We start from the raw sequence: 19,068 nt of genomic DNA on the forward strand, positions 1-19,068 counted from the left end.
CCAACATCCTCATTCAGATATGAATATACAGTATTAGAGTAAACTCTGACCCTAATATCTATTTTACAGCTGCTTTGGGTGCAACCAACTGGAGTAATTATAGACTGCGGGGCTCACTTAGAGATGTGGGATCCAGTTCAACATTAAAAACATTAGAAGAAGACCAAAGGTTTCATCAGGAAGAAAGGTTATAGGTTAGCAGGTGGACTCTGCTGATGGTTATCGTTATGTTTCGTAGATGTTTAAAGATCTATATTACAGTTGCCTGTGTGTGCGATCACAGATCCAAGATCAGCTTTGTGATTTAACATTATGACGATCTTCTGATTGGTTCTCTTTTTTTTTCTCAAATTAATTTGAAAGCCCACATTTACATTTTAGCAGAATCAAAACCCTTAAGTATATGAATAAAATAATGACACCCAATTTAGGGCTCTATTCAATCTTTAAAGCTGAAGCGTTACAATTTCCGCACGATAGAAATGTAAAGGTAATTTCTGCTTAAGCCGACACATGCTGCGGCGTTCACCGTGAACACAGTCTCCGCTAAAGCGGGAACATTGCCTCTACATTTCAATCCCGCTGTAAAGTTGAACTTCCGCGACGCGCATTGAACAGAGCCCTTAATGAAGAAAAAAACACACAGTACACAGTATATAGGACAAATAGTCTTGACCTCTACATCCAGATCAACAAAACACGCAGGTTCTAACGTGTGTGTTTATTAGCACATACTTGACCAAACACAATGCCCATTTCACATGAATGTGTTTGTGTTTTTCTAACTCTGTTTGTTTGCAAGTCTCCAGTTACACAACTACTCACAACTTCAAAGTTGAGGGGGCTTTGAGGTACTCTGTAAAACATTCACACTGCCCTGTTCAGTAGAGGTGAATTGCTGTTTTATTGTATCGGACCGCAAAGAGGGGATCCATTATTTTACACCGAATGTTTGCTGATTAGTAATGAATGAATACCAGGCAGCAACCTGTACTTAAAATAGTACCCTTTCCCTTTAAGGGTGTAGATAAAAAAGCACGATCCTTGCTTTGGAGTTTTAAAGATATCCACTCTTTTCCTCAAATAATTAGCTCTATGTCTAGTTGGTCGCTTACGGTTTCCTCCTCGCCATTGTACTGAGATTCCATCCACATATGTTTCAGGTCCACCCCGCCGCCGAAAGAAAGCTGGGGGAAGCACATGTATGGAAAGAGGACAACTGAAAACTGTATATCCCGTGCTTTGAAATGCCTACCCCCACTGCTTTGTCTCGCTTGACAGCTTGAAGTAAAGAGGAACTCTTCAGTTTCTCGTTAAGCCGGGGGAACGCACAGGAAGTTGAACGCTGCGCCCAGAAAGAAAAAGTGCTTTACAGTGATGGATGTTTGTGCACTGGGGATGTAAAGGGGATACAGAAGTGTGTCCGTTTGATACATTGCTTCCCTTTTGAATTACATTAATTTGTTGTAGAATCAGATTCATTCAATTCATTTGTTATTGTACCCACGGTACGCTAGTGATCTCAAATCAAATCAAACTTTATTTGTCACATGCGCCGAATACAACACGTGTAGACTTTACTGTGAAATGCTTACTTACAAGCCCTTAAGCACGATCTGGGACAAGCATGACAACACTGTCGCCACGCAGCATTCATACCTCCCTGCAAGTTCAGAGTTCAACATCAGAGTTCACTTTGTTATCTGAGTAAACTGGGAGTTACCATCATGCCTCCATATCGTCGCTGTCTGATGAAAACTGATCTTTAAATATCAACTTTTTAGGAAATTGAAAAAAAACAACATTTTTCTTCCCCATTAACGAACATACAATTATGAAACTTCAGAAGCTATGCTGAATACATTTTGTTGGTCCTAGAGTCATGAAATGCTCAGATTACATGAGGAGAGTTTTCAATACATTTTTAAAATATATATAAAAAAGTATGGCATAATGGACTTACAAGGTTTTTCATCATTTAATGATGATATTTTAGTTAGACCCTATGGTTCTTCTGCTCAGGATTAACATGTCAGAGGAATTGTGTGGTGAGCCACAAGCTCCCCTATAAGTCACCATAAAACAGCCATATGGACGGCAGTAACAGAGGGAATGGTCCTACACTGTGCATCAAATTAAATCATCGGTAGATGTTTCAGGTTAGGATTGGTGCAATAGAGGGAAGTATCACAGTGATTCTTATAGCCTAATAGGTTATTCCCATAATAAGTGGAGTTTTGAAATCAAATCAAACTTTATTTGTCACATGCGCAGAATTCAACAAGTGTAGACTTTACCTTGAAATGCTTACTTACAAGCCCTTAACCAACAGTGCAGTTCAAGAAGAAGAACATAGTTACCACGTAGACTAAAATAAAAAGTAAGAATAAAAAGTAAAACAATAAGAATAACAATAACGAGGCTATATACAGGGGGTACCGGTACCGTGTCAGTGTGCACGCTAGTTGAGGTAATCTGTACATGTAGGTGGGGGTGAAGTGACAGTGCATAGGTAACAAACAAACAGCGAGTAGCAGCAGTGTACAAAAGAGAGAGGGGGGGGGGGCTGGGGTCAACGTAAATTTGATTAGTTGTTCAGCAGTCTAATGGCTTGGGGCTAAAAGCTGTTAAGGAGCCTTTTGGTCCTAGACTTGGTACTCCAGTACCGCTTGCCGTGCGGCAGCAGAGAAAACAGTCTATAACTTGGGTGACTGGAGTCTCTGACAATTTTATGGTCTTTCCTCTGACACCACCTATTGTATAGGTCCTGGATGGCAGGAAGCTTGGCCCCAGTGATGTACTAGGCCGTTCGCACTACTCTCTGTAGCGCCTTACAGTCAGATGCCGAGCAGTTGCCATACCAGGCGGTGATGCAACCGGTCAGGATGTTGTGGAACTGAAGCAGTGTACATCAATAGTTATAACAGTTGTATACCTTGTAGTAGGTCATGTTTGGAATTGGTCAGACTAATTGAACAGCTAATATGAATCATTTGACTGCATCAATTCATTTCCCCTTTCCCTTGGTAGTTCTCTAAGCCAGTGAATTATTACATGCAGTAATGTGCAAATTATTTCGTAAGACGGTTAAATATCGTAACACTCTTTATTTCAAATAAAAATATAGACATTTATATCAGAATCTATATAAACTCGTCTAAATCAGAGTTAATACATGTCAATAGAGCACCTTCTTCGAATAGTTGTGACTAAAAATAATTAAGTGCCATCATCTATATGTTATGTACAATACAGTAATTTACTGTAATAATCATATCTCAAGTTCCATAGAGAAACAATCACAACGACTCTTGTCATTTTTGAAGAACAAAATCTGAAAACCACACAAAAACAGTCCCAACATAAAACTCCTTCCTCTCCACTTCGCTTGTCAGAAATCACACCAGTCCTTTAGTTTAGAAGTTCCGAAAAGCTACGGAAATCCATGGATTGCTGCTGACAGTTCATTGATTCAATGTCTTTGGCAAGTGTGCAGACTTCGAGATGCCTTGCTGTTGTGCTCCCCTCTCTGTGTTCTGCAGGACAAACCGTCTCCACAGTCACATCGCTGGAATATCTCCAAACCTTGTGTGCCTTTCCTTTGGTGCTTGGTGCAGACCTGACCCTCTTTCACCACTGGCTTGCAGATCTTGGACCAAAAATGGCGTGCACAGCAAAGTCCCTCTGTGCAATCCGAAGATCTCAGGCAGTTCTCACCTTCCAGACCTGAAAAAGAATTTACATGAGTATATTTGTAGGCATTGTTTATAACAAGACATAGATCACGGAGTCCATTTTCAATAGTACATTTCATAGCTGATTCGTTACATACCTTTTGGGGTTTGTGAAAGATCTTGTGTGGGCAACTTGGAGTGCAGTTCCACTGTAGAGTTCTCTTCATGTGTATTGAAGATTGGCATTCCGATGTGCTGAACGATCTCAGGATTGCTGGGCAAACACAGGCCTTGGGAGAAAACAAGAAGATCAAACATGAGATGATGTGCTTGAAATTACACTAGCTCCTTCAATAAGTGTGTAGAATTACTCAAATTCAACTGACTACACTTCTCTTCAAAAGATCAAAGCAGTGAGGAATGGCATTAGACACATTCTAAATGCACTGTTAAACATATTAGATTGTGTAATTTAACATGAACGTGTTGGGACTTGTAGGCAAATCACCATTACTGCACTGGTTGCCAGGGCAGCACACAGCGTCCCGGATACAGCGCTTCCTGCGCTTCTTGCATGGGAGACAGGCACCTCGGGACTCCAAGCAGAAACCATGGTCACCGCACTCCTCATCCGCAGAGCAACTCAAAGACTGAAAGAAGAAAGTCAGATGATTCATTTCATGAATTCAACTTTTTAGAATACTTGCCAATTTAAATAGTAGGCTAGGTATATTGCTGATGGTAAACTGTTCAATGTAACTATGAGGGAAACTACGGCCTCCAAATTAAACACAATGGATAGGCTACTTTGATCAATATAAAATAGCCTAGTCTTATGATTTATGGGATGCTGGACTTACCTGTACGGTATCAATTGCCAGGTTTTGGGTCCCGCTGTCAAAGGTAAATTCGTCAGGGCTCGCGCTGACCGGGTGACTCGGACCCGCCACTCCAGGTATGTTCTTGATGGCATTTGAGTTGAGAAACACTGATCCAGCGCATGCAGAATGAAAGTATCCGACCATCATGTAAAAGGCAGCGGAAAAAACGAATGGCAGTATAATTGTCATTGTAGAAATGGTTGTTGTGTGAAGAAATGGTTCCAATTTCAATACGCAATAGTAGCCTATATAGATCGAGGGCAGGTAGGAGCGCACTAGTAAAGCGGAGTAGGCTACCTCTGTAATCCGATGATTCCTGATGTGCGATTTATACATGTGGAGTTGTTTGCATTCCCGCCCCCAGCTATGTGTAACAAAGGAGTGGATGAAATTTCAAAGGGTTCGAGCTCATGACGCATCCCACAGCAAGTAAGGCTACCCACCCATTGGCCGGGAATCCTAATCCAAAACGTCTCGCAATGTTTGTGTACAATTATCAATGACTCTTCGCGAGATGACATCAAACAGACACCGACACATTCTTCTCTTGGACACGTTAGCAGCATTTGAAGCAAGATAATATAAATAGGCATATCACCAAGACGCAGCTACAATGTATAAACGATGGAATAGGATAGGCCTACATTTTACTCATCATTTTTGGCGGTTTATCAACATTTATTGAGAAATGTACAGCCTCTTTTATCCCACAAAGGTGCCACTTGTACTTCTAGTCAAATATTTCGATATGATGAAAATACTAACGGGTGTATGGTACATCGTTTTTCGTTGTAAACCTAGACTACTGTTAATAAATCGGTTATAACTTTATAACTATAGTTGCTCTCGCTGACCACAGACGACGCATTGGGTGATTATTCAAGACATTTTCTCCCCATTATGAACAGCATTTGATCGGTAATTGTAAGGAGAGAACTTTGAAATGCACTTGATTAAACAAGGCAGCGAGGATCAAAGGGAAATATGCAAATCTCGGAGTGAAAAGTTTACCGAATAAATTACCATTCAGGCTAACTGCTTAAAAAAAATATGAGTTGATGATTAGCACCCCGCGATAAGGAATTCACATCGGTCTCTCTGAACCTTAATCTGTTGCCTGTAAAACAATTAGACACACAAGTATTCCCTTCCCCTCAGATAAAAAGGTAAAGCTATCAGCCTAACCTCTAAAGCACCTCTTGTGTTAATGTCGTCTGTTGTGCCAATTCCAACAATACTGAGGAAGTAGTGGCATAGGCCTGCTAACCAATAGGTCTATGACAGCTATTTGACAATCAAAAGTTTAAATCAATAATTATTTTAATAATTCTACAGAGAATTCTAACTGTTCCTTAATATCAGGTTATGAAAGACAGTCTGTCTGGTTGGAAAAACATGTCGGGTCTTAAATCAAGAATAGTGGTTTAGAAAAGGGTATATAAAAAAAGGTTAGCCTATAAAATAGAAATACAAGCCCAAAACATCTCATTTGAGAAGTTTAAAAAGGGGAAAAGGAATAAAAAATTTAAAAGACTATAGGGAATTGCATCATGACTGAATAAAATACAAAAAAATAACAGTTATATTTTAAAGTAATTAAAATATTTTCCAAATCTGAACCATAGCCTAAATAACTGAACCAGCTCCTTGAGAGAAGTATGCAGGAATAAAATACGATTTAACAGTTTCAAAGTGCATGTCTGCCAAATACTTTGGGAAAGCCTTCCTAATAAAGGGCTTTGATGTTGTTGACAGAGGTTAGTTAGGCTATACACTTCATTAAACGTGAATTGGCCGCCTTCATCCCAATTCTTTGGTCTGTAGGCTTTGTTTTAATTGTACATCCAAAGCCTACAGTGGTGTAAAATGAAGCTTGTGTAAAGGCCCCTTTGATGGGGACAGATCAAACAGCCCTGAACCCCCATGCCTTAATCAGACTATGGCAGCCATGGCGTTTTTACAAACAGTCCGTTTGCTCGGCTTTTAGCGGGTTTTACCAGACATTGTACTCAGCCAATTCATTTGGTTGGATGCCAGGTAATCCTGTTTTGAAATGCCTGGTTGCGGCCTAATCCATTCATCCTACAATAGACCCTCCCTAAAGTGTTAAATAAACATACAATCAGTTTATGTTGGATTGAAATAATAAAGCGGCAGACAATTTACTTCCTAGTTTAGCAAGATAATAAGGCTATCTATCGCCCGGAGGGTCAGGTGTTCAGAAAGCTCCCTCCCGTGGTGAGAAAGAGTGACTATCAGACGAAGTAATAACAGTTTATTTATCATGTAATTCGCTCAAATGCGCTGCCTTGTAGTTACAGGCCCAGTACAAAAGACCAGTAAAGATCAGGGAGTAGCCAGATAACAGCTTCACCCAATAAAAAAAGCAGCATCTCCATTCATATTGATTGAAAGTAAAATTTTATTGTAAGAAAAAAGGCATACAAATAGCTGGACTATAAAAAAGCAACGAGCCAAATAACGACGACAGTTTACGTTGTCTGACCTGGTCATGCAGCATTAAAACAAATATTGAAGATATATTTTGGATGCCATCGAGTTAAGGCACTTTCAATAATGCCAAAAAGCCATGTAATGATGCTCAGTACTGGGGTGAGCGACTTCACAGTCATTCAGTGGATGATGGCGATAAGATGAAAAGATAATTCAAGCTTGAGGAAATATGTCACGATATTTCATTTGACAAAACATTCAAACACAAATATTCAAATTAAATAATGATTTTCATAAGTATATCCTACTCATATACATATCACAAAAATATCAGCACTACATATTTATGTACACAAATATTTACTTCTGGTCCTACAATAAATAATATTCATAGTGTTTTCAAAGTTAGTATAAACATTTGAAATTATGATAATGTATTTGAGGCCTGTAGAATGGCAGTCATTTAGAAATGATCATTCTGTAAGGTCCATGTTGATGGGAAATGAACAATGTGAATTGTAGAATAATCTCTATATGACAGACGGACTGTATTTTGTCATGTATCAAAGTCCACTTTCTATCGCCCAAAATTCCCAGTGTTTGACATCATCTCCTGTGTCCCTCTGGTAAGCCTGTTTTTGTATCAGTACCAGTTTGCCCTCTAGTGGCCCCACTCGATGGCTCGATCATCCCTTTACTTAATAAATAACTAAATGGTAATACATTGAAAGTCAAATATGTCCTTGCAATTCAATTTGGCAAAATAGTTTTATCAATCAAACAACTTTGCTATAAACGGTGTAATTACACGTGTTCAATTGTGTGTATGCTTGTGTGTGTTTTTGAATGGAATACAGTACGCATTATATACAATATATAATCTTTATGTGCTGTAATCATGAGTGTAATATGATACAAAGGAACTTGTAAAAAATAACATTTCGATTATTGATGACAAGCGTTTAGAAGAGTGTCAACCCCCCTGTTGGAATCGTGGTCCTGAAGACGCTACAACAGACAGCTGGAATCTCCCTCTCAGTCCCACTCGACTCAGTATCACAAGTAATCACTGAAAACACTGGTAAGTGCTAACAGCCACAACATAAACCTAAATATACAAATATGTGACAAAAAAAATAAAAAACTCTCCATGAGGCGATCCATGGTTGATGGTGATGTTGGGAGACTGAAGGGGACTTCTGTCAGCTAGACCATTAGTCCCAATGTCACCTCAGAGGAGAGTGGAGCAACATCGGTGAAGGCATCTCGGTGACCCAGAGCGGTACGACTGCCCCCTTCACTGTCACTGTCGGTTCACAGCATCATCAACTGTCTGTCTGTCTATCTGTGCTCTGCAGCCAAACCCTTGAAGGGCTTCCCCAGGAAAGGGGGAGTGGCCAGAGAGGCTACTACACATGGATTTAAAAATCTGTGTCCCAGCCAGACATGTCATCTGGAGGAGGGTCATCGTTGTCCTCTGGGAAACTGTCAAAGTTGCTTGTGTCAGTTGACGACGAGAGCTAATAGAGAAGAGGAGGAGGGGCTGGATTAATGGCATGTCACGCTTTAATATTGAAAATTAAGCCCACACTGGCCTGCTATTTTACAATGATGCATATTTTGACTTACATCAGGGATGATTGGAGGAGTCAGGGTTCCTTTCCTCAACCCCTCCCAGTTAAAGCCTTCAAACCATCTGAGATTCAAACAGAAACATTTTTTATCTTAGCTGTTGTTTTTTTGGTCTGCAGTGTCATGGCCATTAGCTTACTTGACTTACTTGTGCTTTTGGATATCTTTGACTCCATTTTTCAAGTTTCCAAGTCTTTCCGAAGGATTGTCCCTGCATAGTTTCTTTATCAAATTGGCAGCATTTTTGGTGATCTTCTTTGGAAATTCAATCATGTCGATTCCTCTCAGGATAATATTATATGTCTTCATTGGATCTGGCCCTGAAAATGGCGGGCTGAAAAAGAAACAGGAGCCTTCATTTAAAACAAATAGGTGGTCCTTTAACCCTACATCTACATGTGTATGAGGTCATAGGTATGGGAGACAGTGCAGGCATTCCTTCTGATCCCAGGCACTTATTCTATAGGAGATATACAATAAGATAACCTATGGACAGCCAAATCCACAACCGTCCTCCTTACCTTCCAGTCAGGAGTTCGTACATGAGGATCCCCAACGACCAGTAGTCAGCGGAGATGTCGTGCCCCTTGTTCAGGATGATCTCAGGTGCCACGTACTCCGGGGTCCCGCAGAAAGTCCATGTCTTCTTCCCAAACCCAATCTTCTTGGCAAAGCCAAAGTCCACCTGTGAAAAGACAGAAGAGCCAATGAGATCCATTGAATGGACACCCTTTCCAGCAGGTCCTTTGGGTCTTGAGCCATGTTCTTATACTGCAGGTGTGGAGGTGTCTTCAGGACTTTGTGGCTCTGTCCACTCACCAGCTTGGCATAGCCTCTGTGATCCAGGATGAGGTTCTCTGGTTTGAGATCTCTGTAGATGATCCCTTTGGAATGCAGGTAAGCGAAGGCCTCCACCACACAGGCTGTGTAGAACCGTGTGGTCGAGTCTTCAAATGAACCTCTGCAATGATGAAGACAGTATTCATACATATTAAAGTGATGGCGCCAGGGGAAAGCAAGGCAACATGGTGTCATTTGAAAGTGAGTTGGTTGAGTTGAATTTTCCATACCTGTCCCTAAGTATGGTCCAGAGCTCTCCCCCAAGGCAAGCCTCCATCAACATGTAGAGATACTTGGCATCTTTGAATGTCCTATATAGCCTGAAACACAAAGAATATGTTAAAAAAACCGTGTAAACTGTAAATTGCATCCTTTTCTTGAGGATAATGAACAATGGTGTAAAGTACTAAGTAACATACTTTAAAGTACTACTTAAGTATTTTAGGGCGGTATCTGTACTTTACTATTTATCTTTTTTGGCAACTTTTACTTTTACTTCACTGCATGTACTTTTTATTCCATACATTTTCCCTGACACCCAAATAACTAGTTACATTTTGAATGCTTAGCAGGACAGGAAAATGGTCCAATTCACACACGTATCAAGAGAACATCCCTGCTCATCCCTACTGCCTCTGATCTGGTGGACTCACTAAACACATGCTTTGTTTGTAAATTATGTCTGAGTGTTGGAGCGTGCCCCTGGCTAGCCGTCAATTTAAAACAAATCTAAAATTGGGTCATCTGGTTTGCTTAATATAAGGAATTTGAAATTATTTATACTTTTACTTTCGATACTTAAGCACATTTTATCAATTCCATTTACTTTTGATACTTAAGTATATTTAAAACCAAACACTTTTATACTTTTACTCAAGTAGTATTTTACTGGGTGACTTTCACTTTTACTTTAGTAATTTTCTATGAAGGTATCTTTACTTTTACTCAAGTATAACAATTGAGTACTTTTTCCACCACTGATAATGAAGCAGTCTATGGGTAAAGATATCAGGAGAGATACCTGGCTTAGATTGCGCAACCTCTCTACATCTAGCTAGTATCTGACTGTATCTATAGTGACCTGACAATGAAGTCCGAGTGAGCCTCCTGCATGATCTGCTTCTCAGAGCGGATGTGCTCCTGTTGCCGCGTGTCCACGATGTGCCTCTTCTTCAGGATCTTCATCGCAAACGTTTTGATCTCATCACTTTTGAGCTGCACCTGTAGAAGGACACAGACGATGCAAGGTATTGAGCATCTCAAGGTGAACGACCACTAAAAGCAAATTGAACAACACCTGAGTTGTAAACAAGTCCTGGCTGTGAAGAGCAAGTCTTAGTTCAGCCATTTTAACACTTGTTCTATAGGGGCACAGTAATAGCAGATGCGTCATGGGTCTATTCGTGACGACTTGGAAATAGTTTAACTGGGAACAGACATTCTTCACATTGCGTATCTCAGGGAGCACCTACATGTCCGGGGTCTTCAATACCCGGGCTGTCATTCAATACCCGGGCTGTCATTCAATCCCAGGGCAGTGAACACGATGCCTGGGGGCAGGAGAAAGGCCACTTGATTTTACTGAGGTTGCCGCATTGCCGAAAATAGGGCAGGGGATTCCTCTTTAGGAAAAGCTGGGCTTTTCCTTTGCCTTAACTCTCTGGTCCACATTGCGCCATGCTAGCTCTCACCTGATCTCTCCCTCTCAACTTTTCTCTGTCTGTTTACATGCTTTCATGTGTATGGTTTAAAATCACATTTTATGACTGTGGCTGTGTCAGCTGTTTAAGTTTATATACATTTTTACTGACAAAATTATGATTGTGCATTGCATTCAAAATATATTAATATTCATTCAAAATATAAATTGTGTGTATTTTTTGTGTGTAATTATAAACTGGGTGGTTCGAGCCCTGATTGCTGATTGTCTGACAGCCATGGTATATTGGCCATATACCACACCTCCTCGGGCCTTATTGCTTAATTATTAGCCAATCAATGTTACAACTAGACATAATTGATGTCTTGGCCCACATTTGGTGGTAGTAAACGTCACAAATATATTATGCCTATAATACATATTTAAGCTGTCTGAAGTTGGAATGTTTCTGAGAACTCATTTGCTATGTGACACTGTGGGTTACGCAGGTTGACATTTTTTGGGATGATTCTTGTTCTGGAGGCAGAGCTGAGCGATTCCCACTAATGTGCAAGCTGCAAAATCAAAATGGTCTGAATCGTAAAAATGCATGAAAATAAAATTTGCTTTTTGGTCTTAATTTAAGGTTAGAGTGAGGCATAAGGTTAACCCTGTAGTTAAGGTTAGAGTTGGGTTTAAAATCAGAATTTATGACTTTGTGGCTGTGCCAGCTAGTGACTACCCTGCAGAGCTGCCTCCAGTACATGAGTCATCCCAATAAATGCCATCCTGCGTGGGTCACAAGGCAGGGCTCCATTACCCCTTCTGTCCTTATAGTGGAAAGTTACTTTGAATAGACATTCTGGACCTGAACTGGCTGAGACTGCTCCATTATAGAACAAGAAGACCCACTGGTCCTTCCTATCCTATCTGATGTCACTCAATTACGTTCAAACTTCTGTCTTTATTCCCTGCCAATGGTTTAAAAGGAAATAGGACATGTGCCTCAAGCACAGCCTGGAAATGTAGAGGTCCACAAATCAGCCCTTCATTAGATTCAACAAGGTGTCTGCACCGAATGACATTCCCTTGAAATTAAATCATTGGCAGTAATCGTGTTGTTTACCCTTCAGAACATCCTAGCAGTTTTACCATCGTGGAAAAAGTAACATTATCATCCACGAGCAACCGTGTCTATTCAGTCTACCCAGTTGATACTGTAGGACAAGACATTGGAAGTGTAACAGCGTACAAAGAGAGAAAGCGAGAGAGAGAGAGAGAGAGAGAGAGAGAGAGAGACAGAGAGAGAGATAGACATTATAGACATACATACTTTATTTAAACATCCTACCAGCTCCACGCGTCCGAAACCTCCGACTCCCAACGTGTCAATGATGTTGAAGTCCACCAGCTTCAGGTTACAGAAGAAGGCGTTCTCCGCTTCGTATCTGAATTTTTTGAAGTGGAAAAAGGGAAACTTCTTAGAAGTCTGGATGGAGTAGGAGGTGATTGGGAATGACAGTGGCGGGGAGGGAGCCGGGAGACTGTTCTGGCGCTCCCTCTCTTTCCGCACTGGGATAGGTATCATCAACTCACGCATCCTGTCCTCACTTTGGTCTGACCAAGTAAAGTACTGAAAAACAATCGATTGGACCCCTCTGACAAAAGTCAATAATATGGTCAATAGAAAGAAATGATCTGCCTTGCAGGACAAAGATGTTGATATGTTGCTTCACGAACACGTTCTACACAGCATCTGCAAGAGTTATTTCTCGAAAGTGGATTTAAGGTGCCATTTCCAGTTCACATTTCGAGGGTTCGAATATAGCTTTATCTGTGTGTGGAAGATTGGTGAATTGTCCAGGTCTTCAGATTCTGTCTGCATGTATCTCAGTCTGTCTAGGCTTCCTCAGTCCTCTGGGTGTTGAGTTCAGAGTCCAACAATTACAACCCTCAAGGTAGACATCCGTACTTTGAAGTAACAACCAGGAGTATTGCAAACAAAACAAAGGAAATAGACAGACATAGACTTCTGGTAGAGGTATCCCTCTAAAAGTTCAATCCAAGAAAGTTGAATCCAACACTGAAAAAACTTGTGCTCTGCAGACGGGCAATGAACTTTACAGTACGCCTTCTTAGACCACAAGTTAAGAAGAGACTAAAGCCTTGAAACAAGACTGCAGGACAGCGAGCGACTAAGGTGTGTGTCCGTGTCAAAACAAAAAGCCAAATGTTCTCAGCTCCAAGTACCAGTGACTACTAATACTGCCTGGCTGATCCCACTGGTATTTTTAGCACGTGGACATTGCTTGAGGTTTACCCAGTTACCACAGCTCTCACACCTTTGCCCTGCTGCCAAACTGAGCATCCATCATCTGCAAGGCCTTACACCTCACTGATAAACTTCAGCTGCTGATCACATCTCCATAGAAAACCATTATGGACAGGATTTGGTCCCTCACTGAGCTGAAGTGGAGAGAGTCATTTTCCTGATTTCCCGATTAGTTTGAACCAACTTGGTTGTTAAGGACAATCATGAAGGACGGTCTTCAATTTAGCTAATTGGTGAATGAGTGAATAATCAATTATTCACTCCTACACTCTTAGTAATAAAAGGTGCTATCTAGAACCTCAAATGGTTCTTTGGCTGTCCACATAGGAGTTCCCTTTGAAGAACCCTATTTGGTTCCATGTAGAACCCTTTTGGTTCCAGGTAAAACCCTTTTGGGTTCCATGTAGAACCCTTTCCACAGAGGGTTCTACATGGAACCCAAAAGGGTTCTACCTGGAACTCCTATGGGGATAGCCGAAGAACCCTTTTGGAACCCTTTTTTCTAATAGTGTATAATAATCTTGTGTGGTTGTATGGAAAATCGACCAGATATACATGCCTGAAAGAAGGCCTGAAAATATCCTGTGAACAAGGGCTATCAGGTTGTTTCCCTGCAGTGAACAGACATCTGAGCTTCTGAGTGATCCCCAGGATCTGTTGGGAATGTGACTAAGTGTCGGCTTCAACTGTCCCATTTTATGCTGGGAATTATCTCCCATCTTCAATGTGAGTTTGAAGTGAACAAAACAGGGAGGACCCATGTCGTTTTAGTAGTATAACCTCAACACACACCCACTGTATCACATTATGCTGGTGGGAAGTGAGTCCCAAGAGGCAGGGGAAGAGGGGAGTGGTTACTGGCTACTAGCCACGTCTGTGACAAACTTCTAGGAAAGTGATGACATCTTCGCACTCCCTGGCAGTGCGTAGAACCTGACACCAGCCAATAAGAGAGGAACACGATGGGGGCCTGGGAGGGGGCAAACGACTGCATCGAGGGATGAATCACACCTTCCACACACCAACACATCAACCTGGCTTGGCCCTCATTCTTCACACAACATGTGCCACTGGCTTTTTATGAGCTATTGGAATCAGAAATGGAAAAAGTCTTGCATCTCAACACGGGTTGGGTGCCTTGCCAGATGTTAGCCGTTACCGAGGCCAATGTCATGTTACCAAATGCACATGGGCTGACCGCTCAACGGTGACCCACTATTGAAACACTACTCTTTATGCCAAACAATAGGTTCAGGGTTTATAGGTCTACTCTCAGCTGAGGCTGTGTAGACGGTATAAAGGCCTTACTGAGGGCCACGCAATCATTTCACTTTTACAGGACTAAATATCTAGTCAATGTCTAATTAAATGCTCAACTCATGCAAATTGTATTTTTATAGTTCTAATAGAATGTGTCGTATTTCAAATCTGTGTGAATCCTAGTGTTTTTGTTTTCTGTTAATATAGTAACAGTTTTTACCCCCCCCCCCCCCCCAAATGTGGCCACCTGACTTGTTGTGGAGTCCATTCCGCCACTCAACTGTCTCGAGGCCTTAAGAGGTAAAAGTATACGGATGGGGTGTCACATGATGTAATTGGTGGGCTGCTGACAGAAGCTATGCTGAAGGATGTCTTCAGTGGACAGGACTGACAGAGGCCTCAGCGGTGTGGCGATTCTCCACAACGTCGTCAGTCAGTCCCATTCCTCTGTCCCAGGGTAGCCCAAGACTTTGATAAAGCTGTGACGAGGTTTAGGTTAACAGTGATCTTCTCTTAAATCAAGACAGTGAATGTAGACACAATAATTCTAGACTCTCAAACCATATGGATATTTTTTCACTGCCCTTATGGGGCACTTGAAGCCTGCTGACTCAAGACTAGTGACTTTCTCATGTAAGTGTACGGCCCTTTACACAACGCCATATAGCCTACAATCCTTTCCGGGTGCCAGAAAAGACATGTCTTCAAACCACAACATTTCATCATATGCATACTAAAGCCACACAATGTCCTGTTATGAGACACGAATAATTGTAAAAAATTGGTTGAAAAAAATCCTTCCTATCCAATTTAATTTATCTAGGCTACTGCCCCCTTGCCCCTCAAAATAACTGACCTGCTGCTGAAAAGTGTGATCACAACACAACAGTCGCATTCCTCCATGTCCACTACACTATTGTTGCCGTAGCAGCTGTCAAAATATTCGCTAAGTCCGAACCTGTGGCTGGATGAGGCCGCTCACCTGAGGGGTCAATGCACAACTAAGACCGACCCATAGGGGTTTGACCCCCACCTGGTTCACAATAAAGCGACCACATGGGCAGAGACGACAAAAAATCATCCTTATTGAAACCGGCTGCTAGGTGTGAACGTACAATGCAGCATTTTGACCCGATTACGTCCCCTTGATCTGTGGACCTGACAACTCAAGCCTGGGTCAGCTCAACACGGTGTTATCCATGTCACATTGTGTTTCGTTCATTTAGCCTACCTTGTATCTTGTATTTTAAGTAATGCACGTGTTGATCAATCGTGCAGCCTTTGATGTTGTTGACTTTTGATGATCTTAAACTATTTGACTCCCGTCATGTACTCGGAATTGTAGCTTGAATTGAATTTAGCCACTGCCCTATTTTCTATTGAACTTCTATTGAACTGTTGGTTGAATACACTAGTACAGCTGCTATACAGCTCCATATTTATGCAGCTGTGTTGTGATCGTGTAGCCGTAAATGTCATGGCCTTGTATTTGGGATGCTCCTGGTTCCTGACTCCATTCTCAGAGCCAAGCACGAGGTCTAACAATCAAACAGAAATGCTTTACTACAGCGCTGAGCTGCCACCGATCTCAGCTTTTTTTCCCTGCAATGGCATATGGCACCTGGTGATCTACCCTAAACCCTAAGCTTAACCCTTACCCTAACCCTAACCTTAACCCTAACCCTTACCTCACCCTAACCCTACACTCTTAGAAAAAAAAGTTGAAAATGGTTAAGGTAAGGGTTAAGGTTACACTCTGAGAAAAAAAGGGTTCTTTGGCTGGCCCCATAGGAGAACCCTTTGAAGAATCCTTTTTGGTTCCATGTAGAACTCTTTTGGTTCCAGGTAGAGCCCTTTTGGGTTCCATGTAGAACCCTTTCCACAGAGTGTTCTATCTGGAACCAAAAATGGTTATCGTATGGGCACAGCTGAAGAACCCTTTTGGAACCCTTTTTCCTAAGACTCTAACCTTAACCCTTACCTTAACTATTTTTTACTTTAAATAGGGTAGGGACGTACCAAGGATCCCAGATAGCAAGGATCGTGATCTATGGGAGGGCTCGCCTCGCATAACTCATGTCCACAACAACAGGGGTTACATTCAAGTCTGAGTTACCCATAATATCTCATGTCAGGATTTTACCACATGACTCCACTGCACTGGCACTATTCAAAGAGACATTGCCTAGGCTGGTACTAAAGGCCAAATACAAAAATAAACTCCTCTTACATAAGTGTGTTTCAAGATTCTTTCAAGATTTCAAGATTGTATTTCAGTAGTCAACAGGTAACGCTCCCTTGATTTACCAATAGCATTACAGATAATGTCAATGAGTTGATCAAGAATTTGAAATGTGACTTTTTAAAATTATATCCCCTTTTCTCCCCAATTTTTCGTGGTATCCAATCGCTAGTAATTACTATCTTGTCTCATCGCTACAACTCCCGTACGGGCTCGGGAGAGACGAAGGTCGAAAGCCATGCGTCCTCCGAAGCACAACCCAACCTAGCCGCACTGCTTCTTTAACACAGCGCGCCTCCAACCCGGAAGCCAGCCGCACCAATGTGTCGGAGGAAACACCGTGTACCTGTCCCCCTTGGCTAGCGCGCACTGCGCCCGGCCCGCCACAGGAGTCGCTGGAGCGCGATGAGACAAGGATATCCCTACCGGCCAAACCCACCCTGACCCGGACGACGCTAGCCCAATTGTGCGTCGCCCCACGGACCTCCCGGTCGCGGCCGGCTGCGACAGAGCCTGGGCGCGAACCCAGAGACTCTGGTGGCGCAGTTAGCACTGCGATGCAGTGCTCTAGACCACTGCGTCACCCGGGAGGCCGAAATGTGACTTTTTGAAGACAAATCAAATCAACGTTTATTCGTCACCTGCACCGAATACAACCTTACAGTCCCTAACCAACCAACAGTGCAATTTTTAAGTAAGTCTCTCTTAAATAATGTGATTATGAAGTAAGAGAACATAATAAAAAGTTCAGTTAGGCTCATAAACATTAAGAGACAGTAGGAAACACCTCTACAACAAAACGGGGAGGCTGAATTGAGTTCAAGAGCTCTCTATCACACACGTGAAAACCGCAAGGTCAGAAAACCGCAAGGTCAGCGCTTCTGGCCAGGCTTCCCTGTTGCCACATATAGAAGCTGTTTATACCCCTACCACTGACTCGCCTCAGAAAACCAATACGTGTTTAGAACACAGGTGGCTGGTGGCACCTTAATATGGGAGGACGGTCTTATAGTAATGCTGCAACAAAGTAAATAGAATACTATCAAACACATGGTTTCCATGTGTTTGATACCATTCCATTCACTCCATTCCAGACATTATTATAAGCCTGTCCTTCCCTCACCAGCCTCCAGTACTTTAGAGGAACCTAGTTGAAACAGCTGTCCCGGAGCACTCCCACCCTCTAATGTTTACAAATATAGAACCTGTTCCACCTCGGGAGGCAGAAAAAGGAGAGCCTGGTGAGGGTACAGCCAGGGAACATAGGAACACAGGGAACCTTAGGGGCACAGAGGAGGGAGATAGGAGGGCAGAGTATACCAGCCTTAACCCCGCAAGCTTTTCCAGACCCCCCCCTGTGTGGTGTCACCTTTGGCGTGAGAGACCCTTAGGGTGTAAGTACTGTATCAGCCTCTGGGCACATCGTGTCCCAATGGTGGTAGCTAAGGGTCAAGAGAGAGAGAGAGAGTGAAAGCCAGGGACACAGAGACAGCAGAAGGCTTGGGACCCTGATCAACTTGCTGATTGATAGGAGAAAGCCAGGGACACAGAGCCAGCAGAAGGCTTGGGACCCTGATCAACGGGGCTGATTGATAGGAGAAAGCCAGGGACACAGAGCCAACAGAAGACTTGGGACCCTGATCAACAGGCTGATTGATGGGAGAAACCCAGGGACACAGAGCCAACAGAAGACTTGGGACCCTGATCAACAGGCTGATTGATGGGAGAAACCCAGGGACACAGAGCCAACAGAAGACTTGGGACCCTGATCAACGGGGCTGATTGATAGGAGAAAGCCAGGGACACAGAGCCAACAGAAGACTTGGGACCCTGATCAACAGGCTGATTGATGGGAGAAAGCCAGGGACACAGAGCTAGCAGAAGACTTGGGACCCTGATCAACAGGCTGATTGAGGGGAGAAACCCAGGGACACAGAGCCAACAGAAGACTTGGGACACTGATCAACGGGCTGATTGAGGGGAGAAAGCCAGGGACACAGAGCCTGCAGAAGACTTGGGACCCTGATCAACAGGCTGATTGATGGGAGAAAGCCAGGGACACAGAGCCAAAAGAAGGCTTGGGACACTGATCAACAGGCTGATTGATGGGAGAA

The 19,068-nt window shown here is 42.5% G+C and overlaps 2 protein-coding genes across 5 annotated transcripts in view; both read right to left on the reverse strand.

Moving 5' to 3' along the window:
* Nucleotides 1–3,087: 3,087 nt before the first annotated feature.
* LOC129851344 (dickkopf-related protein 1-like) lies at nt 3,088–4,909 on the reverse strand. Its single transcript, XM_055917854.1, has 4 exons — nt 4,535–4,909; nt 4,183–4,324; nt 3,833–3,964; nt 3,088–3,726 (listed from the first exon to the last, which is right to left on the reverse strand). The coding sequence occupies exons 1-4, from the start codon at nt 4,889–4,891 to the stop codon at nt 3,473–3,475; spliced, it is 885 nt and encodes a 294-aa protein (XP_055773829.1). The 5' UTR covers nt 4,892–4,909; the 3' UTR covers nt 3,088–3,472.
* Nucleotides 4,910–6,959: 2,050 nt separating this feature from the next.
* Nucleotides 6,960–19,068, reverse strand: part of LOC129827593 (cGMP-dependent protein kinase 1-like) — a 190,160-nt gene continuing 178,051 nt past the window's right edge. For 2 of the 4 annotated variants that reach the window (XM_055888787.1, XM_055888617.1), the window contains exons 10-17: nt 12,454–12,568; nt 10,563–10,702; nt 9,712–9,801; nt 9,461–9,602; nt 9,163–9,326; nt 8,790–8,975; nt 8,639–8,705; nt 6,960–8,529 (exon numbers count right to left, since the gene is read on the reverse strand). In XM_055888787.1, the coding sequence (XP_055744762.1) occupies nt 8,431–8,529; nt 8,639–8,705; nt 8,790–8,975; nt 9,163–9,326; nt 9,461–9,602; nt 9,712–9,801; nt 10,563–10,702; nt 12,454–12,568 (1,003 nt within the window). In that variant the 3' untranslated portion in view covers nt 6,960–8,430. The remainder of the gene's footprint in view (nt 8,530–8,638; nt 8,706–8,789; nt 8,976–9,162; nt 9,327–9,460; nt 9,603–9,711; nt 9,802–10,562; nt 10,703–12,453; nt 12,569–19,068) is intronic. The other 2 variants (XM_055888871.1, XM_055888703.1) reach the window with 1 other exon arrangement.

The sequence above is a fragment of the Salvelinus fontinalis genome, chromosome 1, assembly GCF_029448725.1.
Source record: "Salvelinus fontinalis isolate EN_2023a chromosome 1, ASM2944872v1, whole genome shotgun sequence".
Lineage (NCBI taxonomy): Eukaryota > Metazoa > Chordata > Actinopteri > Salmoniformes > Salmonidae > Salvelinus > Salvelinus fontinalis.